We start from the raw sequence: 23611 nt of genomic DNA on the forward strand, positions 1-23611 counted from the left end.
GCTTCCTGCCTACGACCTGCCAAAGACCAGTATAGAGGAATTGTAAGCCCTCTCACTATTTTCCAAGAGGGCGTTGCCAGATTTTCAATTTCAGGTTTTAACCAGGAGATGGCGCTTCATTCACAAATACAGAAAGACAAGTTTCATGGACTTTCAGTTGTGTTTTGAAGAGCATTTGAACACATCAATATTTTAGATCAACTAAAGTATATCTAATCTTGTAATTCAATAATATATAGTCTTTATATATTAAATAATCAAAATTATAATGTAAATGTTTACATGACACTTCTTTATTTGTTATGCTCATACTTTTACCTTTACAATCGTTTGCTTTAATATGCAGTATATTTTTTGTATATTTTTGTGTTTGCGTCCTCCTGCTCCCTTTCGGACAGATACTGTATGATTTATTATTATTATTAATATGAAGATATTATTAAGATAAGATAAGATGTTACTTTATTGATTGAACATTTTAGTTTAGAATGTGCTGTCCCACGGTAATTCAGAAGGCTCACAGGTCACATTCCGACCATTATTTAAAACAATAGGTGCTTTCACACCGTCTACAGTTTGATTTGTATAGAGGGAGCTCTGTCAGTTTTCGAATTACCCATTGGCTTTCGGGGAGCCCTATTTTTCAGAGCACATCCTGCTACTAAATATGTCACACGCACGCTCTGTTGACTGGCGCGGCAGCGCGGATGCGATCAATTGCTATAAAAACACTCTTCTACTAATACAGACGGTGTCACTATGCCGGCGGATGTGGCCGTTGTTGAAGCCTCTTGAGGCTCCGCATCGGCAGGCCTCTCCCTCGGTGTGGAGCTGTCAAGCTCGACCCTAACGCCGCTTACAGCCGGCCAACTAAAAGTTGTTTTCCGTTCACGTTGTCATTTTTAGACTCCTTCGCTTCTTTGCTTGTGAATCCAATAACTGTGACGCTTGGCTGTTTTCGTTTTGCCATATTTTTTATTACAAAGCCAGAGTTAAAAAAATATCAATATGAACATTTCAAATACCGCGCTGGCATCACCGCCATAACCATAGCAACGTAAGTAAGAATGCAGCGCCGCCACGTACAGATGGCAACACCCAGACATATTCACAAATATAAAACAAATATTCAGAAACTGTAATGAACAATAACTATTATTTATTTCAAGAACTGTTATTTACAGAAACTCAACATTTCTAATCTGTGTGACACAAATATGCACGATTGTTTTGGGCTCCCCCTATTTATCTCAAAGTCGGCCTTCAGGGGAGCTCCCTCCCTCTTCGGGGGAGCCAAGCTCCTTCTATCTCCCCCCCATTTCGAACAGTTTCTGTGGCTGAATGGCCAGCGATTAGGTGCGGCGCATTTATCATAGGTGATCAGAGCTAACGGCCTGCCGTCAGATTTCATTTAAAAAACAGATCTGATTTTAAGACTATTTCTGCGCTCATAAAGAATGATAAGAATATAATAATGCGTATTGAACTGGTTTCATTAATTAGTGAGTTTATTTAACACTAGAACCGCCAATCGGGTCAATTTGTGTGATGTGTGTTGTGTGTGTGCAATGTAACTTTTTTTCAATAAAATATTAAAGTCTCCCAGTCCGTGACTTTTCCTGAAAGTGTGTTATGTAGCACCCTATGTTGTTAAAAATTGCATTCTAATAGCGGGATTTGACGGGTTTAGTTAGGCCTATACAAAAACCTCTGGCGGTTCTAGTGTTAAGGTAATTAGGTACAGTAGAAGCCCTTTTTTTATCAGTAACGAATTTAGCAGTTGAACATAAAAGTCAACTAACTCAGGGTCACTTGCAATGACAGTGTTGTGTCTAATTGTAAGCTTGTCACTCAGAGTAACCTACAATTAATTTAGCTGCTGGAGAAGAAAGATCAAGGGGGGAGAGGGGGAGAGAGCTGTGGTTGATGGGCCATTAGTTGTGTAAATACACAGCTGAGAACTGCCGTTTCATTCAGACTGTTTAAGAAACGGTAACAACGGACTATTTTTCTTAGCGGATGCATGTCAATTTAAATCAATACATACAACTATTTTTTAAATCAATACATACAACTATTTTTTAAATCAATAAAAACATTTTTTAAATCCATAAAAGCATTTAAATTAATATTGGGAGTCATGTCCTTACTTTGTTGAGAATGTGGCCGTGTAATAAGCGGGATAATTTGCAGCGACTTGTTCCTTATGGGGAAAATAACACCCGTCATGTGTGTGTAGAGGTGTGTGTTGTTAAAACACTTTCATGAAGTGAAGGAATTTCCTTCTATAAAACAGCTGTGGGCAGCAGTGAGTGTCACGGACATGAATTCATAGATCAAGGCAGACTGGTGCACACACTCTCCTGTCCTGCCAGGCGACACGCCCGTTCTAAGCCGTGTCCCTCACTCCTCACATCCCAAGCATCCCCAAAAAGTGTATTATGTTGTTACATCTCAGATGTTATGTTTCAGTTGTGCTCTGTCTATGTTCATTGATGCAAACTTGTCACCTTTCGGCGAAATTCGCCATTTTGAATCCAAAATAAGTCGTTTGTGTGATTCATGTAGATCTGCAATACAAATATTTTTGGGGTATGGGGGGGTCTGGGACCCGGAGTAATCTGCGGCCGTGAGCTGTTATGTGCCATCATGACACACATGGTGTTCTTTTTTTATATATTATAATGAAGTATGAGCTGTGTGCTCGAGTCTTCCTGCCTGTCGGCTCTGCTCATGGATGTATAATAAGGCTCTGCTGCTCCGAGATGATGGTCTAGCTTCAGCAGCTACATTACCTACGGGTGCGTTCGTTAATAATAACCGTGCGTCCGGAGTCACTGTGGCACAGACTGGACCGCTGGTGAACAGCTGTTAGAATGGGCCGTTCAGGTGTTCAGAGCAGAGCTCCCTGTCGGAGCGGCAGAGCGTGATGTGAACTGAAAAGTTTTTCTGTGGCAATATTATTTAAGGAATCGTTGAGCTAGCTAGCTAGCATACATTGTCACTATCTGCTAACGTTAGCTTTAGCCTTCTATTTCTAATAGTTTTTTTCAAAGGCTATAAACAGAGGTGGTATAAGTATATATATATTGTCCTTGAGTAAAAGTAGAAGTACTCAGATATTGTACTTGAGTAAAAGTAGAAGCACACAGATCTTGTACTAGAGTAAAAGTAGAAGTAGCCTACTCAAATCTTGTACTTGAGTAAAAGTAGAAGCACTCAGGTCTTGTACTTGAGTAAAAGTAGAAGCACACAGATCGTGTACTAGAGTAAAAGTAGAAATACTCAGGTCTTGTACTTGAGTAAAAGTAGAAGTACTCAGATCTTGTACTTGAGTAAAAGTAATAGTCCCAGAGTGTAGGAATACTCTGTTATAGTAAAAGTCCTGCATTCAAAATGTTCCTCAAGTAAAAGTAGAAAAGTAGTATCATCAAAATATAGTGAAAGTAGCGACAGTAAAAGTAGTCATTGTGCAGATTGGTCCATTTCAGAATAATAGATATGATAGGTTTTATAATTATTGATCATGAATGTGTTCTCAAAGCTGGTAAAGGTGCAGCTAGTTTGAATGACTTTGTATACTGCAGGGTAGCTTGTGGATTTACTCCAGGTGGAACTAAATTCGGAATTAACACTTGATTATATTTCACATCATTCATCAACATCTGTAAAGTAACTAAAGGTATTACATACATGGAGTGGAGGAAAAGTACAGCATGTACCTCTGAACTGTAGTGGAGTAGAAGAACAAAGTAGCAAAACATTGAAATACTTAAATAAAGTACAAGTATCTCAAAATTGTGCCCAAGTATAGTACTTGTTGAGTTTATGAACTTAGTTACTTTACACCATGTGGCTATAAAGATAGAAAGACTTAAGCCTTGCGCAGAGGCATGAAAATACATTTTCAAAATGCTCAACAGTGCTGCCAAAATTATAAACTGACTGCTACTGAATTTAAAATAAATGCTTTTATATATTTCTATTAGATGTGACTCTTTGGCGTTTCTGTTATTATTAACACTGCTGCTTTAGTTGTTCTGACTGCTAAAATCCTCTGTCATTCCGTGGGGTGGGGGAGCCGGGGGCTCGGATCCTTGTCACCTTTTTCATACCTGATGAGTTTGCATCCCTGTATGTTAAAAAGCCTCAGTCACCTTAATTCATGTAATAAAAACATCTCAGGTCAGTAACACTCAAAGCTAAATGTGCAATACCATGTTCAGCTATGTTACTATTTATAATGTTATTGTTGTTACATCAGAAGATGTACATATTGGAATGATTTCTTAACTTACAGTAGGCTATTTTTTACAATGTGTGTTGGAAGGATTTATTCAATTACTATGCATATTGTAATTGTTGAAGGCTTTTAGAGAAGGGTGAACTATAAGCCTGAATTACATAAAATGTTATACCTAAAAACATAAAAGCCACAATAAATGAATCACAATTATTCTAGTTATTTTTATCTCCCGTATTGCTTTCAACCCACCAGCTTTTATGGTGTTGTTACGTCACTAACTGTAAGCTTGTCACATACAGTCTATGGTCACTCAGAGTAACATCCAGTTAATTTAGCTGCTGGAGAAGAAAGATCAGGGGGGGAGGGGGGGGGGGGTAGAGAGCTGTGGTTGATGGGCCATTAGTTGTGTAAATACACAGCTGAGAGCTGCCGTTTCATTCAGACTGTTTAAAAAACGGTGACAACAGACTATTTTTCTTAGCGGATGCATGTCAATTTAAATCAATACATACAACTATTTTTTAAATCAATAAAAACATTTTCTAAATCCATAAAAGTATTTCAATTAATACTGGGAGTCATATCATTAATAATGACTTATTGTAAATCGCTTTGGATAAAAGCGTCAGCTAAATGCAATGTAATGTAATGTGATGTAACAGGCATCAACACAGCGACTTGATTTATTGTTCTCTGGTGATCTGTTAGGACGTGTTGAATGGAGAAGTCTTCATCTGTGTTAAACCGATCCTCCCAGGGAACAGGGACCCGCCCAGGTTAAAATGTGACCCGCCCAGGTTAAACTGTTACGATTTCTGTGTTAAGTGTTCACTGTTCAAAACATTCACATCAATAAATCCTTTACTAACTATTATTGTTGTCAGTCTTACATTTGTATCATATATTATTATCAATATGATGTCGGGTTGCATTTTTGTAGAACTTGTTGACAATGTTAATGTAACAAAATGAGCTGTGGTGATTTATTAAGAAGTGATGATTCGTGGTGCACTCGTAACGCGCAGGGCATGATTAATTTTTACTGTTGGGACTCGGGTTTGAGTCCAGCATGAACTTTTTTGTTATTTTCATATCGATGCACATTGAATATTATCTTTGAATAGAGGATTCTTAAAATTGTTTGCCGACACCAACATTCATGACCAAGCAGTATTTTAAAGTCTAAATATCACCAATGACATTTCTGCTGCTATCTTTGCAAAACCAGGTAACAGTCACATGTTATCTGGATGAGTGCTGCACAATACCGTTTTTATAAGGGATACATGTGTGGTTAGTCTTTCATATGAAACATGATCGCTGGTAGATAGCCACAGAAATCGTAACACAATTTAACCTGGGCGGGTCACATTTTAACGTGGGCGGGTCCCAGTTCCCTGGGAGGATCACAGTTTAACACAGATGAAGACTTCTCCACGCTGCTTTCAAACTGTGAGTAAAAACTGTGTGTTTCACTTGGAGGCTGTCTGAAGGTATACACAGATGGACTTGGACATTAACTACGATATTCCGTAATAAGTCTGGCAACAATAGCTGGTTTAAATGATTTATTCGAGCAACTCGTTTGTCTTGTTGTAGTCCTCGCTGTTCGCGTCCGGATATCGCCATCATAATCACAACCTCACACACTGGTACTGGATGTGCATCAACGTGTTCCTAAGAAGCCAAATATACCAAAAGATGTATGTAAACGACAGAAGAAAGCGATCGAAATGTGTATTTCAGTCGAAAGCCATGCACCCCACTGAAACGAGTTGATCGGGAAACAAGTTGATCGGGAAACAAGTTAATCCGGAACACCGGGCTGCATTTCCTCCTGTTCGTTTTTTTCGACTAAACAACATTATTTTGTTAAATAACAACATGGTGATGTTTTGTAAATGATTACATGTCTCTTATTTAGCACAGTAGTATGATATCCGTGACATATGGATCTTAACAAAGTTCCGCTGTACATCCAGCATACTGTATCTCACTTTATTTCACATGAGCTCCAGTGTGGAACCCCACTGCACCCCCTGGTGGATCAATGATCCATTGCAGCTGGCTTCATTATAATTACATTTATCTATCACGGGGGCGGTCTCAAGTCAAACTGGAGGTTTTCCCTTGAACGAGGGCAGATCACGTACCAATCACGGCCCTCGCGTTTCAAACTGTCTGAAATGAATCGCTACATCTGTAGCATATCTGGTATATCTTATGGTGATGTTCAGCATTCATTAGGCCCAGTAACCATGCCAATCTGGCTTGAGATATTTGCACAAATGAATTTAAATTATTATTATCCCCTGTTTTACAGACTTCTCTTTTTTCGAATGTATTTCAAAGGGAACAAGTATTTTGGGCCTAATGGCTTCAAGAGACTGACACAGAATGTAAAGTACCACCTTATCTCAGACTTTGACAGCTATAGGGAAAAAATGCAGGTCACCAGCTGAGTCCTGCAGAGAACCACACACAGGCATGTGTCTGAAGCAAACAATACGTGTGTTTGCAGTCAGGTGCAGCTAGAGTTTATTCAAGGTCCTCATTTTTATCATTTCTCAAACATGTGTGTCCTATGGTGACATGACATTCAGCTTGTTCACTGTTTATGTGTCAGGGTATATGCAGGAATCCTGAAGTCAAATGTAATACCTTTTAAGACCCTTTCAATACATTTTAAGACCTCATCGCCACTTCGAGTTTTAACCGGTTACATTGGTGACACACTTTACCTCACATTGACTATATACAGTATTGATTGTCCTTCCTCCTTATCTTCCAACCATTTGGACGCAAACTTGCATTTCCCCATAACGATGTTGTTTAACAACCGGCGTAAAACGGACCTTCGCGCACTATCAAGCAGTGAGCGTGCGTCCTGTTCAGATGACGTCAAATCTAACGTGATGCCATAAATAAACTACACAGAATCACACTACACACCTACGCAATGATTACATTCAGGCACACTGTAGAATACAACCTCTTTGGACAATTTATATACTTATTGAAAACAAGCTACAAAATGTAAGACCTTGGAAAATGCCGTTTAATACTTTTTAATAGCTTTAATTTATCAACTTTTAATACCTTTTAAGACCCCGCGGACACCCTGTGTGTGTATATGCATAAACTGTGGTTGCATTGTTTATTTCTAAATCTGAAACACTGTCCTCACAAACCATATCTGCAAAGATCAACACATTGGGAACCGGTTAAAGGAATAAAGATTTATTGCATCCATTATTGCAAGTCCTCCTCAACACACACCTCATTCTACAACATCCACCACCATTCTCAAAGAAAGACAAACCAATAAATGTCCAATTAAACATGGTGACCATAATCAAGAATAATCAATGACTTGATAAAGTGACCAGTAAATACATTGACAAAAAGTCATTCATGCTTCTGATCAGTGACAGTACAGGTTTCTCAATCAATATGATGAGATTAAAATCCTTTAAAAGGTACTGTAGGAATGATTTGATAGCTTCATTAAGAAATTAAAATCTTAGCTACGAGAAACTTTCCATAGATTTCTAAACCGTTTCTGACACTGAAAACCATAACAAATGTTCTACTAAAGCAACATTTTGGCAATTTCTCAGCACTGGACTGGCTTTAAACTTTTCACGTGTCGTTTGAACGGGATTTTGGACTGGACTCTCAATCACATCAGAGCCTGTGAGGCCTTGTGTTTATATCACAAGGCTTTCCATGAAGAATACAAAATCATAATTCCTCCAAATGTAAAGAGGCTTGCATAAGATACATATTGTAAAGTGCTTTGTGAACTTTAAGTATATTTACAAAACTTGATTTATGGCCATATCACTATAAAAAAAATATGTACCCAGATATTTGGCAAGTCGTCTAATTTGCGTTTGGTACCAAAGACCAGCTGATTAACCCTAACCCTCAATAAGAAGTCTACCCATAATGAACTGGTGTGAATCATTTGGATGGTTGTGATTTGTCAGTAATGGTCAGTTTCTAAAGCACACTGACTATAGAAGAAAAATGCCAAAATAATCTGAATTAAACTGATAAAGCGGAGCGGTTTGAATTTGAATATCAAGTACATGGAGAAACAAAACAAAAAAACATCTCTAAATAATATACTTGTACTATATTATGCTAGCTTCTTTTGCTTCCAGTCTGTCAAACAAGTGAAAACAACATGACCCACAGCTGTAATCTAACCCAGGCTCCACGCAGGGACAGTTTGTAAATCCAAAATAAATCTGTCCGTGGAAAAAACAGAGAGCCATCCGACAGAGGCTGGCCTGGAGTAGATTTTGACTTAAAAAACATGGTTAATATAATCCTCATGAGTGGGAAAGCATTGATCCTGATCAAATTTATCACAGACATGCTGCATTTAAGTCCATGTCTATTAACCTCCTCACAGTAAAACAATGTAGTTAAAAAAGTCCAACAGTCAGGTGAAAGGTTTATTGATACTCATGGCTGCTACACGCTGCTGTTTCATGGGTAAGGGTCTCAGTGTGACGCAGCCGGAAGCCTGAGGTTGAGCATAAACCCACTATCAGTAGACAGAGGTCGATAAAGAGCTGGAATAACATGGGATCCCATTGAACTATGCAGTTGTTCCTGATAATTCTGGTCCTCTCTGTCCATTGGAACCAGTCCACATATTTTTTTATTCTGGCATCTTTTTATTTTGCTGGCGTTTCAACTTTGCGTCCCACTCTGAGGAAAGACCAATGTCAAACCGCAGATTTTTTAACTATTGCTAATAGGAATGTCACAGTCATGTGTGATTTTATTTTTCTTGAGTTGAAAGGTTTTCCTTTGGCTCCAGAGATTATTCATGGTTTCTCTATAAAAAGGTATCTATCCTAGGTTGTCAGTTGGCCATCCCCTGGGCAACCTCAGGAATGAGGGAGGAGAAGAACGTTTTAAGGAACACCCAGGCCGTCCACATGACTGACACCCTGTAGGGAGGCACTAACACTGCCGCCATTTGTCCGTGTCCCTCTGACCCGCCCTCTTCAGCGGCAGGCTCCTCCCTCTGTCTGTCAGCAGGCTCCTCCCCCTGAAGAGACAAAGACAAACAAGGCATCACACAAAGGGTTTTCCATCAAAGGTGTATTATTTCAATCAGCAGATCAACCCACAGTGGTCTATCGGGCCTACTTTAGCTAGCAGAGACCTTGAACAACTCAGATATCCAGATGTGTAACAGAGTTCATAACACTTCAGTTGAATGAAGGTAAAGCAGAGTGGAAATGTTCTTTTACTGCATTAGGGTTCCTGTTCTGGTTCTGTTGGTTGTGCTGGACCTCAGGGGGCTGCAGGGGGTTGGGTCCTTGGACCTGCGCTCGTCTTCTAAAGGGGAACCAACCAACAGTGTGTCTGTTGAGAAAAACAGGAGAGGAAACCAAAATAAATTCAAAGTCAAAGAGGATGTCACTACTGTATTTACAGTTAAAAACAAGAAAGAGTAAGATGTCATTTCTCTAGAATGTTGGTTTCTTTTGCTTTAGTAGTTTACCCTGAAAGGAAGGAGTGTAGCACAGCTCTGCACAGAACATTCAGATTTTAATAAAGGGAAAATATGTTTTATATGAAGGCAATTCTTAGTGTTATGTGAACAGCATAAAGCAGGTTCTGGGGTTGGGGCTAACCATCAGCTATTAACTATCTTTTCAATTAAACACTGGTTTAAAAGAAAAACTTGGACTGTTAAAAGTGAGGCAACGCTTCATTTCCTTAATTCTACTCCACATTATTGGGATCTGGGGAGCACAGTATGTTTTTTTGGCTTGTTATTTTTTAAGAATGGCTGAGGAAAATGCAACTTTTTTAAAATATGTTCAGTCACACACTCCCAGGAACCCGGACAATGTTACTTAAGGAAGTAAACATCAATCAACGGGACCAGATGGGCCGACCACTAACATTACATGCTGACTCAATGAGCCAATCTGACAGGACTACCTCTGCTGACTGTCTACACATGTACTCACCTGCCCGCAGAGTGAGAGCATGGTAAAGACAACATCTTTAGATCCTCTCAGTGACAGGATGGGGCCTAGTGTCTTCTGCATGACGTTTATGTCTCTGAGCGTTAACCTTCCAACGGTTGCTGGTGAGTAATAATCAGTCAAACTCATTCTAACTTTTAACTGTTATCCGAGGGCCGGGCTGTGTCCTTCAGACACAAACACAGTTTCTCTCTTCAATTCGATCAAAGTTCACTTCTTTTATAATTGAAGTAATTTTTTCACTCATTATTTCTTTTAATTTTTTTCTTTTTAGCAATTCATACTTCTTTCTTGACAAACAAACACATTGAGTATACCTGCAGGCATGTTTGTGTCAAGGTGAAGGGTTGTGCAACAGCAAACAGAGTTTGAGAGCAGGACATGTGAAGTAAAGGAACAACATGACGATAACAACACACACTCAAACGGCCTTCAAGTGAACATGTCGGGAAATTCAACGATAATTATATTTGGCTAAACAGACCACAATAATTTCACTAATTTACTGTTTTTAAGTGAAAATAATCACTTAGTAAATATGATTCATGTTCAACTTTATATCTTACTGTTTTTATGTGTGTCTTTTTATGATGATGTGGATATTTCAGATCAAATTGACTAAGGTATCTGATACCTCATTCACACCAACGCAACTCCGGTTCAAGCTCCGTGCTAGATCTTTTCAGGTTCAGAACCGGTTCTTTGGTTTAGCTCAGGCTCTTTTCACACCGCCCAGAGTCCGACTGGTAATACGTCATTGCGTCATCGTTCGCGTCATGACGTAACCGTTTGCGTGCCTGCTTCATAAAGCCAAACCGCGCGGATTAAATCAGTTGCATTCATTTCTTATGGCTCTATCTGCAGCTTTTCCGGAGTCATTTCTGTGGTTTAGACCATATTCTTATAAAAAAAAGTGTACTCGTGTCAATAAAGTTTTTTTTAAAACACAACTGCTTCCGAGGTCGGTCTTATTTCTTAAGGTGGACTGAACCATGAGTGTGGAGTAACGTTGTATCTTTCATTTAAATGAACTGTAACCTTCACCCAGGTATGTAACAGCTGTTCTCAAATGAACACATGAAGTAAAGTTGAATATTTATAGTTTTATAGATTTATAATGAGAGGTGATCAACGTGAATGCTCAGGTTCCACCTTAACACGCAGACACGTTGCTTCACCATGAGCAGAAACCTTTATACAGTGGGGAAAAAAAGTATTTAGTCAGCCACCAATTGTGCAAGTTCTCCCACTTAAAAAGATGAGAGGCCTGTAATTTTCATCCTAGGTATACCTCAACTATGAGAGACAAAATGAGAAAAAAAAAAAATCCAGAAAATCAAATTGTCTGATTTTTAAAGAATTTATTTGCAAATTATGGTGGAAAACAAGTATTTGGTCAATAAAAAAAGTTAATCTCAATGCTTTGTTATATACCCTTTGTTGGCAATGACAGAGGTCAAACGTTTTCTGTAAGTCTTCACAAGGTTTTCACACACTGTTGCTGGTATTTTTGCCCATTCCTCCATGCAGATCTCCCCTAGAGCAGGGATGTTTTTTACCCCACGGGGTGAGATATTGCGTGGAGCCCCAGATCGAGGGAGATTATCAGTGGTCTTGTATGTCTTCCATTTTCTAATAATTGCTCCCAAAGTTGATTTCTTCACACCAAGCTGCTTACCTATTGCATATTCAATCTTCCCAGCCTGGTGCAGGTCTACAATTTTGTTTCTGATGTCCTTTGACAGCTCTTTGGTCTTGGCCATAGTGGAGTTTGGAGTGCAACTGTTTGAGGTTGTGGACAGGTGTCTTTCCACCATAATTTGCAAATAAATTCTTTAAAAATCAGACAATGTGATTTTCTGTATTTTTTTTTCTCATTTTGTCTCTCATAGTTGAAGTGTACCTAGGATGAAAATTACAGGCCTCTCTCATCTTTTTAAGTGGGAGAACTTGCACAATTGGTTGCTGACTAAATACTTTTTTGCCCCACTGTATATACAGTCTATGGCAGAAACACTGAGACTCTGAAACTCTTGTTAAGTTTCTCCATCGTTGTATACAAACTGGATAAAACGCAGGCTTTTTGTTGTTGTTCAGGAGTTGATCCCGCACCCTGCCCCCGCCTCGACGTAAGCGTGACGTATGTGGTGCTTTTGCTCTGGCCGGACAATTTTTTGGTGCTCCGGATTCCGGAGCTAAGAGGCTGCTCCGATGCGGTCTGAACAGGAAAACCCGGTGCTTTTCAAGCTCCAGCTCCGAAACGGCCCTGAAACACTATTGGTGTGAATGAGGTATAACACATGGTATTGTAAGTGTATCGTGTAGTGTTGGATTCACAGTAGCCTCGCCCTGCCTTGGTCTTGAATCGGTCTCGACCTCTTGAAGTTTTGGTCTTGGCACACTCCGGTCTTGGTCTTGACTTGGTCTCGGTTAAGGTGGTCTTGACTACAACACTAAATATACCCTAATTATTTAATAGTCTTTTCTTCTTCTTCTTCTTCTTTTTTTAAATGGAATACATACAGGCTTCAGTTGACAACTCAAAGATCCCTACTTCCTATTAGGCCATTGATTAAAATATGAATATGAAGATGGAGTTGATGCTTTTGGAGGAGGCTCTGGAAGCCAACAGCAGCAGATGATAAAAGCCACTGAGATTCAGAGCCCCACACTGGAGGGATTTAAAGGACGTTTGTAGACCCACAAGAGTGCAGGGAAAGCATATGAGCCAGAATGGACCTGAAAATGTAAAAGTTGAAGTAGAAAGGGATGGATGGAACTTACAGGTACATGAGGAGCAGGGTGCTCATCACCAGCAGGAAGCGGCTCAGGTTGGAGTTGAAGTACACAATCATGAGCAGAACGCCAAATCTGGCAGCGGAGTACATCCAGTCCAGCCAATCACGCTCCACGTCGTCCTCGTCCTCCATCACCGGCCCCCCCTGCGCGTTCATCCTCATGTTCTGGTTGGCCTCCCCAGGGTTGATGAAAGCACCGTCCTGCACTGGGTTCTGATTGGCAGGCAGGTTTTCGATGGGGTTCTGATTGGCCAATGGGGCTGGGACAGGTACCTGGTGGGCGGGAACAGGAGGGTACTGGCCAATGGTTGTAGCTGGTGCTGATGGTAGAGTGCCTGCTGCGGCCAGCGCTGCATGGCTGTCAGTGTGAGGTAAACATAAGGAGGGTTAGAAACTGGAAGGGGGAAGAGTAGAATATTATATTCATAATAAGCTGAGAACAATGAACAACAGCTACAAAACATTTAGAAAGAACAGATAAATTAAAAGAACCTGTGTAGAAGATGCAGAAGAACAATGTTTAGATCTTGCATAAAAAAATATATATATATTTAATTCTGAATTAATTAATTAAATTAATATATTATAGAAGGGATACACTTTAGAAGGTTTACACCAGCTCCCTAGATAATGCTTTAAATGTGTCTCTCAGAGAGACTCTTTCAATATACTGTAAAAATAAGACACCTAACTAGATAGTAGATCTGGTCATTAGTTTTTAAGAAGTTGATTTGGCAAAATTGTAAAAAATGAAGGACCTCCACTTCAAAATATAAAATGCTAATCAAATATGACCCCAACATTAATATAAAAATGTCAGGAGAGTTACATGAGAAACCATTCATCGTGAAATGGTACTACGGAGCACAATTTATGAAGCTCTGTAGCTCTGGAGATTTGAAGGGTGTTTTTTTTTTATTATTGCAAATGATGCACAAAGAAAAGGAAACATAGCAGGACAAAGGCATCCACAATGAGACTGAGGCTAAAGGATAACTCACACCAATGGTAAAGTGGTATAAATAAAAACGTACTATTGCATGTAATACTGTCTGGCGTAAACATGCTGGAGCCACATGAGCTGCTGGGGGCTGTACAGAGAGTAGGTGGGGAAGGCTGGCTGGAGCATCTGTGGAGGCCTGAAGTAGAAACACACTGTTCACATCCGCTCACACCGATACCAAACACAGCAGTCAAAGAACCAGAACAACAATATGGTCTATGCCAAGATGGTTTTCAAATACAAGGAGTTTGATTTGGAGTATAACGTTTCCTACATAAACACAGTAAGATATATACAAATATGAGCAAATATAAAAATGTCATAAAAACTATTAAAGGTGGGGTAGGTAAGTTTGAGAAACCGGCTCGAGATACACTTTTTGTTATATTCCGTGGAATGCTCTTAACATCCCGATAGCAATGAATATCTGAAGTGCTTTGACAAAAAATCCATTAAAAAAAGTCAACTGTGGAAGCCGTAGTACTGTAAAAAGCACGACCAATCATCTGAGCCGGCCCGGCTAAAGTAACTGGATGGCCTACCTGCCTGTCAGCCTTCCATCTGTGCACAAACTTATCTCGTGCCCTCATTGGTCATGTGTGCGTTCGTGTGTGTTGGAGGAGGGGCTCTGTAAGGAAGTGGCAGATTTTTTCCAGCTGTGTATTTTCAAATTCTAGCACACTCGAGCTGGTTTTTCCAAAATGACCTACCCCACCTCACAACAATTGTACAAGTTATATACAAGTAGATGGACCTTGTTGTTGAAGCAACTAACTGCCTGGAAGAAGAGAACAAATATTAAAAGGAAGAGATAGTGTGGGAATAGTTGTTATGAAAGAACTTTCCTGAACATATCCGGAATACTCCTAAATTGTTGATGTCCAGCCATGCCAATGCAATCTAATACAGTTAAGAAGATGCATCATTTCTTCTTGTATGACTTACACTGGAGCAGCAGGCCATGCTGGTGGAGACAGGGGGGCTGGTGTGTGAGCTGCAGCAGCTGAAGGTGAAGAGGTGTGCCTCCTCTGCCTCAGTGAGTGTGAGCTGGGGGGTTGGACTGAGGATGAGGGGCCAGAAGGACTCGGAGGACCAGAGCCTGCCTGCGGACGGGGGGGAACGGGCTGCTCCGTCTCTTTGGTCTGCAGAGGCAACAACAGTTTGAACTTTTTTCAAATGTAAGCAATATATTGGATGTCCCTCAGCACTACAGAAGATATACTTTCATACGTCTGTAGATATAAGCTTTAGGGTCCAGTGTGTAAAAGCACTTGCAGGTTGTGTAGCCTTGGTTTAGCAGAGCAGGGTTGTGAAACTAAGGCCAGGTATCATAAGCTTTACTTTGTATCTCTAAAGAGTAGCTGGGTTCTGAAAGATGAGCCCGGAAGTGAAACAGTTGCACTCAGTAGTGGGAGTATTCTAATGCAAGATGAGATATAGAATGAGACAATAACATTGAAAAGGCTGTATATAAGTAAAGAAAACAACACATTGAGATCTAATGCCACCTTTTGGTGGCATATGCCACAACAATATTATGTTACTGTGTTAAAATATCATAATTTGAGGGATTTATTTTAAGCTCATATTGATAGATGTGAATGTTGGCAATTAAATGAGCATGTATATATTTCTGCTACCCCTTAAAGTCTTCATGCCAAGCCAATAATTGTTCTAGATCCGCCACTGACCTCTTACCTGTGTTATTTAGCTGACAACTGTACCTGCATTACATGGATGTGTGGCCCGCAGATTAACAAAAACACAAGGAGGGAATCTGTCATGTTGACAGTGACTAACAACACACACCCGTGTGATTCCTGCTGAAATGTCCTTGGGCACGCATGACACCTATTGTGTGCTGGGAACAAACACCTGCTGTCACGTAAAGACACGTTGCTTCCCACTTGAAAAATAACTGGGAAGATTCTGTTGAGCTTATGAGAATAGTTCAGTGTGACTACTCTTACCTTAGGTCTAGCTCCCAGGGAGCCTTGGGCTGGAGTCCTAGTAGCACACACCAGGTGCATTGTGGGAAACGAGTCAGTCTGAGAAACGGACATAAATGTCTGATTAGAAAAGCTACATGGTAAATCACAATGCTATATTCAAGCCTTTACGTTGGACATCATTTTGCCCAATCAAGATGAAATGTTGTTCTGACAATCAATTAACTTTGAAGTACACTGTTGTGTTCTTCATACACCCGTACTTAATTTAAAGACAATATTTGTACTAAGAATGCTAAGTGGAGTCAATTTTGGTTATATAGTCCAATATAAAACATATGCCACAATATCTGAAGCAACCGCTTTTCATTAGGCCCATTAAGTGAAAAACTCTCCCAAAGAACACATGCCAAAGTACAGTAAACAGAGCCATATGCTGTCACATACCTGTCTGAAGAGGTCTTTAATGGGCAGATGATCTGGCAGCAGTTTACCACCATAGATCAGTCTCTGGTCACTTGTAGCCTACAGAGAAACACGTTTAGTCAGTTACACAAACAGAGCGGAGTGACTACAAGGGTGACATATTTACATACACACAAATTTACATAGTAGTGTAAACGGGAAAAATCCAGTGCATAGACCTGCATAGATTTGTAACACATAATTAAGTGGTATATAACATACAAGTGTAATTTATTATCTATAAACGTTGGCCTTGTTTTACTGTTTTGAAACAGGAGTTCCAAAAAATAAATAAAATAATGAAATATGGTAAGGTACACAAGGGTTTTGAAATCATAGATATATATATATATATATATATATAGTAACCATTATATACAATGACATACACTGTGATATGAGATGTTGCACATATCACCCACCATTAATGATATACAAGTATATTTTATCATAACTTTTCTAAATGATGTATTTAGGTAATATATGTTTCTCCCAGCCCTGATGCAGCCGGTTCACCCCATAGACTGTATAAAGGTTCAGCCACATTAACCTGTTCAGCCTGTCACTCAGAGTCAAGACATTCCACAGCACAGCCTGTCAGGAGCCTCACCTCGCTAACATTAGCAAGCTAACTTATCCGCTTCATAATAACTCACCGGTTTAGTTGTGTAAACGATCGACAAATGCCTTTTTAGATCCTTCACAGTCCAGTTCGGACAGACGCCTTCCACGGCTTGGTCCTCCTGAGCTTGGTTGGGCGTTTTTATCAAAAGAGTTATCGTCTTTTGTTCAGTGTCCTCCACATCCATGTTTACTATCGTTCAGTTTGTAGTCTACGGGTGATACTGTTGACTCACTACAACTGTAGTTGTCAAAAAAGAAAGAGCCCTGCTGATACAGTCTGCACATAGAAGAAACGACGAAAATGATTTTGTCTAAACAGAAACTTGTGCTAAAAGTCTTCCTGCTGTCTGGTATAAGCAACTTCAGCGAGGGGGCGGGCTGTCGGTTGTCCCAGAACACTCTGTGGCCGCTGTTGATTGGTTACACTGCGCTCCGGCTCAGACGTGGAAGCTGCTCAATAAACCTTTGTCCCGTGGGCATGGGCATGCGCAATAATTCATTATGAAGATCCGAAGATCGTTTATTTAATAACTAATTGAGAAATGAGTTTGCTTAATCTGATTTAATTTTACCAACTGAAAAGTACGTAGGTGTAAGAGTAACTAAGTAAGTTTCCCCGATTTGAAAAAATAGATTTCAGCTGTTTATGTATTCTATAGCCGATCAGTGGCGGCGCCAGATATTTTCTTTTGGGGGTGCTGTGGGGAAGCTTCACGTTTCATAGAGGGTGTTCAAACATTTAGGGTTTCCCATTAATGTCCCTCCCGGGCTACAGACAGTTGAATGTTCTACTGCAACACTCCCCATCGCACATACACAGTTAGCCCGCGACTGTACAATGAAGGCTCGATAATCAGCTCACGGCATAGCCTATCCTATAGGATTAAGCAGGGGTAAAGTGCTATTTTTTTTATAAGTGGGGGGGGGGGGGGGGGGGGGGACCTAACATCTAGGCGGTCCGGGGGCATGCTCCCCCGCGAAGATTTTTGTTTACTCCTATAATATTGAAATTAAATGCATCAATCTGGTGCACTTTGAGAGCAAAATTAAGAGATCTATGGATCCCATATGAAGCAAAACTGTAAACCAATTTTCTATTTCTTTATGGATATTTTACAAATCACTCCCATTTTAAACTGTATTCTTGTTTTACTGTCATATAGTATTTCATACCTGTTTTTCTTTAAATGCTCTTATTTTCTTATACCTATAATGATCATATAAACGTGTGCCTCAGAAATACTTATTTACATTAATCATGACCAAACCGTTTTGAGACCCACTGAGATAACTTAGACTAAAGTTAACTATCTAAACACTGAGAGTAGGGATGGGTATCGAGAGTCAGTCAGGTACCGGTACTAAGTCAGTACCGGTACCGGATTGGAAGGTATTGGTATACTGTTAAGCCGCTGGACAAATGGTGCTGCTATCGGTATATGAATTACGCTACTTCCTTAGTTTAAACAATTCTGGTTGGTTGGGAACCCTCATCCCGTGTGACGTATCCGGTTTGAGTACCACTCTGATTGGCCACTGTGAATGCTCTTATTATTGTGAGACTCCCGGGGGCAGACGCAACATCTTGCTAGAAACAGCGTCTCAAGGCTTCTTAACATTTAACAACCTATTAATGGTCAGTGTTGGGCAAGTTACTTTTAAAAAATAACTAGTAATAGTTATAGTTACTGCTCTCAAAAAAGTAACTAGTTACTTTATTAGTTACTAAATTATAAAAGTAATTAGTTACACGTTACTTTACTTTAAAAATAATAACAATAAAAATACAAGTTTTTGTGTTGTTTTTTGCTGACTAGTTCTCTGAAGGCAACAGACTCGACCGTTGCGATGGGCAGCATGTCCTCAACAACATACCTGGCAATCAATCTATTTAGTTGACTCTGGGTGACATGTGGCGATTTAAAAAATGTTTTTTTGGCTGTTTAGATGGTGTTTGCTCCATCTGGGTCACTGCCGGTGGTTGAGACGGTGGGGTCTTTGGCGACTAGTTTTATAGCCCCATGTACATTACTTAGGTGCTTCAGAAGATTGGCATTGCTGTTATTCGATGTGGACAATGCTTTCTGTCTGCACACAGTTTACATTTTACCGTAATATTTTGCGTCCTTTATCCCCACAAATTGAAAATAGTGGTTATATTTCCAAGTTGTAAATGCGCTGCTGCTCTCGCTGATACTTGCATCTGCCATTGTGTGTGTGTGTGAGCTGTTGGTGGGTTATGGCTAGAAAGGATCCGTCTTGTGTAAATATGACGTCACGTTCTCGTTGTAACTCTCGTTGGAGCGGCTCGGAAACACACCTCCAGCAGTAATATGCAACATACACATTAATGCAGCAGTACAATTAATAGAGAGGCGAAGTCCCTCCCCTTCCGGGAGCCTCCATGGGACCCCGGAAGCGGAAAATTATACATTGAATTCAATGGAGAGAGAAAACGTATCTTTTGATCCCGTTTGAATTGTGCCACGAATGACACATATGATGTTTGTCAATTTAAAAGAACATTTTGCAAGTCAAACAAATTAAAATGTGTCGTAAAACTGTGAAGTAACAAATTTTTTTGTGTTAAGCCGCTCAGTGAACTACATGTCTCTGGTCCCGCACAATTCGCGTCACCAACACAAAGATGGCTGTCACGTTGGCACATTTCACCTCATTCTTTCAGAATGAGAATAAAAGTATAAAACGAGGTGAAAATCACTACAAGTCTGGGCACGTTGAGAGCTGTACATACTAGGGATGTGCATCTCCATCACTGAGGCCGATGCGATGCGCATCTCGATACGTTGCCACGATACGATACATTAACGATACCTTTGAAACACCAGGCGATGCGATACGATACGATTCACCCCTGTTGCGATACAGTTCGATACGATTTGATTCAACATTATGCGATTCGGGGCGATACGATGCGATTCAACACGATGCAAAAATAATGATACTTCAATATGGTACGACAGAGGATTTTTGTTTTATTCCTTATATGCAGCAAATCATACATTAACAAAAAAGTGCTTTACATATTTGGTACTGCACGTCCCATCATGCCGTTTATTTTTTTTACCTTTAAAAGCTCTCCAGAGTACAGTACGATTGTATAACACCTCACAGTTAAACAATGTAAGGATGCATTGCTCATGATTAACAATGTGCAAATAACAGCTACCATAGAGCAATGCCCATACAGCTGCCAGCCTGATGTGCTTAACACTCAGAGGCTAACTCACCAGTGAGCAGAAAGCAGTGGTTTCTATCTGAACAATAAAGAAAACAAATAACCTTTCACAAACAGGTATTTCATAACTGCTTACAGTAAGGAAGACATTTAAATTATTATTGGCCGTCACAGGCTGCTGTAAGCTAAACACCTCTCTCTGACAGAACACCTCACTGAGTGATTTAACTCATATGTCTCACTTTCAGGTTTCTCTTTTCAGCCGCAGACCCCATGTCGCCTCTTTATGTGCGTCGCTAAGTTCCTCGTACTACTTTTTTGATTTTTCAAGTTGACCGTCTGTAGTAATAGTGCCGCGCACATATACCATCAGGACGTTACTGATGGGGTGCGGCTGCGGAGTGATACTGTGTGTATGCAAGTCCGCATCTAGGACGGATCTATGTATCATGGCTGTAGACCTGTTAAGTAATAAAGATACCTCATACAAAGGTCTACGGATACCTTATTACTCTCCATGACCTGCGGTCAACTATATAGCATAAATGACTATTACACCGTCTTTCTTGAACAATCCGAAGTGTTGCCAAACGTTTGATTTGTAGGTATTTTTCGCTGCGCTGTGTTTCTCTTTCTCCTCAACTTCCGTGTGTGTTGATAACTGAGACTCTCGTTCTCCGTAGTGGCGAAGCAAATATCAAAGATCGTCTCTGCTGAACGTTGACAAGATAAGGGGATTTTATATGAATGAATCGTTTTTTTACCGATGCAAAGACGCTACGCAATCGATGCATCGCGAGTTCAACCCAAACTGTAGCCGATGTGCACTCTTTCAACCGGTGCACTCGCATCTTGAACGTTTATGCCGGTGCACCGATGCGAATCGGTGAATCTTAACATCTCTAGTACATACACGAAAGGGGAGTTAGTCGGTTCTGTAAGAGCCAGCATGCGGTACCGGCTTTACAAGGTTTCGGTGAGTAATATGAGTGCAATGTTAACAGGTTAATGTCAGTCAATAAGGAGGAGAATGAAAAAGAAGATGATGAACCACAGACCCGGCATATAATGACTGCAGTGTGCAGGGCTGTGTTAATTTATGTTAATGTTATCAATAGCATTAGTTGACTGAGAAAACCGTCAAGAAAAAAAGTTTAGCGATGTTACGAGTCGACAAGCATAATATGAACCACGGCTGAGATTGACAACCTGGACAGCCAGTCAGAAGCTAGAATGCCAACCTAGAGAGCCAATCAGAACCTAGAACGGGTGTACTGTATACGGGTGTGTATGCTGTGGATAACATTAGTGTTCACAAGAACAAGGTACACTCCCGTGTTTTGTTTTAGTTGCTCTTCAGATTGAAGCGGCCAGTTTTATATCGACTATATGTGTGATCTCCTTTTTACATCTCGTTGTGTCATTTCAGTTTATTTGCTGTGTGTAGATTTAAGGATTTTGGTTATCTTGTCAATTTGTTTGGTTATCTTGGCACAGCTGTGTGTGACTCCCTCTGGTACACTGGTATGTGTTTTCCTAATGTAGAGAGCATTGATTAATTCATAAACTACACACTGAGTCTAGATCCTGACCAAACATTCTTTTTTTGTTGATCAAATTTTTTTCAAAAATGTAATACACATTTTAAAAAATTCAATGTACAATCACAACCAATACAACACAAATTACAAAAAATTCAGAAAAAACAAACAATAACAACAATCAGACAAGAGGACAAAACTATGGAAAAATAAACCCTCCCACCCCCAGATCTGGACCATCCTTGTATTGCTCATTCAATCTATTATAGCATGTTAACAAACATGGTACTTACTTTATTTGTACAGATCTACATGGGAGAGGATGGCGCGATGCAGAGCGCTGTCTGTGGTTGTGCACGGAGGATGTACAAATGCAGCCACGCTGCAGCATTGGCAATATTTGCCATGTGGCAGATCAGCTCCACAGAAGTTGAGTGCCAGTGGAGGAAGCCTGGCACTTCAAAAGTAGTCCAGCCGGTGTCTCAACTCTACCAACAGCAAGAGGAGACATACAACCCACTGGCCAGAGACATCGCCACTGAGGAAGTAGACTGGTTCAGGTCTGCACTGAGGGGCGCAGCGTGGCATGGCATGGCTTTTGTCACCTGAGCCGGAGCTGCAGCCTCAACATCAGGCCATTTTCAACGTGCCGGAGCTGGTGAAGGAGCATGGGGGTCGGGGGCTTGAGGCAATTCTTGCCTCAATGCGACTGAGCAGAGACCATTAAGCTGCCATCCAGACAGCGTCCCTCATGAAGAGGGTGCTTGGGGGGTACAATTTAGACAGAGTCATGGCTGTCAACTGGGGAGTTGTAAACGAGGTGTGTTTGGCCAGTGTGTTTGGCCAGTCATTTTTTCCAAATAATTACCAATATTTCACAAATTCTTCATGTCAACTTAAGAGCACGGCTGTATGTTGAGTGTCAGCTTTGCTTGGTTCATCTTACTGGGGGGCAGCTACATGGATGTCGGTGCAGTCCACAATCATTTTGCAGTTGAAGGCAGAATGAATTTATTATTGACTCAGAATGAAGCACAACTTCATGTCATACAGTACATTGACTTTATTTGTAATTGTGTAAAAACATATGAGCATTGATTAGCAAGCAGGACCTGCAGGAACAGAGAACGGTGATGGATGGAGCTGGGAAGAGAGAAGAATAAAGAAAACAGATCAACTTTATTATCGGATATTAAAAATTCAATTTCAAAACAAGTTGCCTCTCCTACAGTTTTCTAGTATGTAAAGATGATTTCACATGACCTATGCAAAATATCACACTCAATACATGTGTCTCTCTGGGGGGTGCATTGTGCCTTTGATGTATATAAATAATATACCATAACCAAATACTATTACGTACAGTGGAAATTTGGTTGCCAGAGCAGGTCAGTCCAGTGTGCATGTTCCTCAGGGTCTCAGCAGTTACAGGTGAGGTAAAGAAAATAAAAGAGAAAAAGGTCAGTAACAACACTTTAAAGTAACAACACTGAATAATTATCTCTTTTAATAATTTTCTCTCAGTAATCACTCAACTACTGTCTTTCCAACAAACAGATTGACTCACCCTCACTGTCATCACAATGACACATTGTCATGCAAAGCTCCCTGCCTGCCTGCCTTCCTTCGACTCTCCCTGAACTGCTTCCTTAGCACCCGGTGGAGGGCGCAGTAGGCTACTCTTCAAATGTTTCACGAAATACTTACCATGATGACTAATCTTACTGTTTAACATTTTGGTGTACTTCATGTAATAAAATAAT

The 23611-nt window shown here is 40.3% G+C and overlaps 1 protein-coding gene across 2 annotated transcripts; it reads right to left on the reverse strand.

The window, feature by feature from the left end:
- Window positions 1–7470: 7470 nt before the first annotated feature.
- herpud1 (homocysteine-inducible, endoplasmic reticulum stress-inducible, ubiquitin-like domain member 1) lies at window positions 7471–17853 on the reverse strand. Of its 2 annotated transcripts, none has more exons than XM_079683292.1 (8): window positions 17141–17844; window positions 16467–16544; window positions 16041–16118; window positions 15016–15212; window positions 14102–14206; window positions 13054–13425; window positions 9523–9637; window positions 7471–9317 (listed from the first exon to the last, which is right to left on the reverse strand). In XM_079683292.1, exons 1-8 carry the CDS (start codon window positions 17291–17293, stop codon window positions 9129–9131), a joined length of 1287 nt encoding a protein of 428 aa, XP_079539418.1. In that variant the 5' UTR covers window positions 17294–17844; the 3' UTR covers window positions 7471–9128. The 2 variants fall into 2 exon arrangements, with proteins under 2 accessions (XP_079539418.1, XP_079539419.1); XM_079683293.1 differs by having other exon boundaries at window positions 9182–9317; window positions 9435–9637; window positions 17141–17853.
- Between the last annotated feature and the right edge of the window lie 5758 nt (window positions 17854–23611).

Source organism: Notothenia rossii (genome assembly GCF_949606895.1).
Source record: "Notothenia rossii genome assembly, chromosome: 5".
Lineage (NCBI taxonomy): Eukaryota > Metazoa > Chordata > Actinopteri > Perciformes > Nototheniidae > Notothenia > Notothenia rossii.

Coding starts and splice junctions, on each gene's coding strand:
- herpud1 (XM_079683292.1), bottom strand. CDS start 17,293: ATGGATGTGGAGGACACTGAACAAAAGACGATAACTCTTTTGATAAAA. Junction 16,119..16,466: donor TTAAAGACCTCTTCAGACAG/GTATGTGACAGC, acceptor TCCGTTTCTCAG/ACTGACTCGTTTCCCACAAT. Junction 15,213..16,040: donor CCCTGGGAGCTAGACCTAAG/GTAAGAGTAGTC, acceptor TTGCCTCTGCAG/ACCAAAGAGACGGAGCAGCC.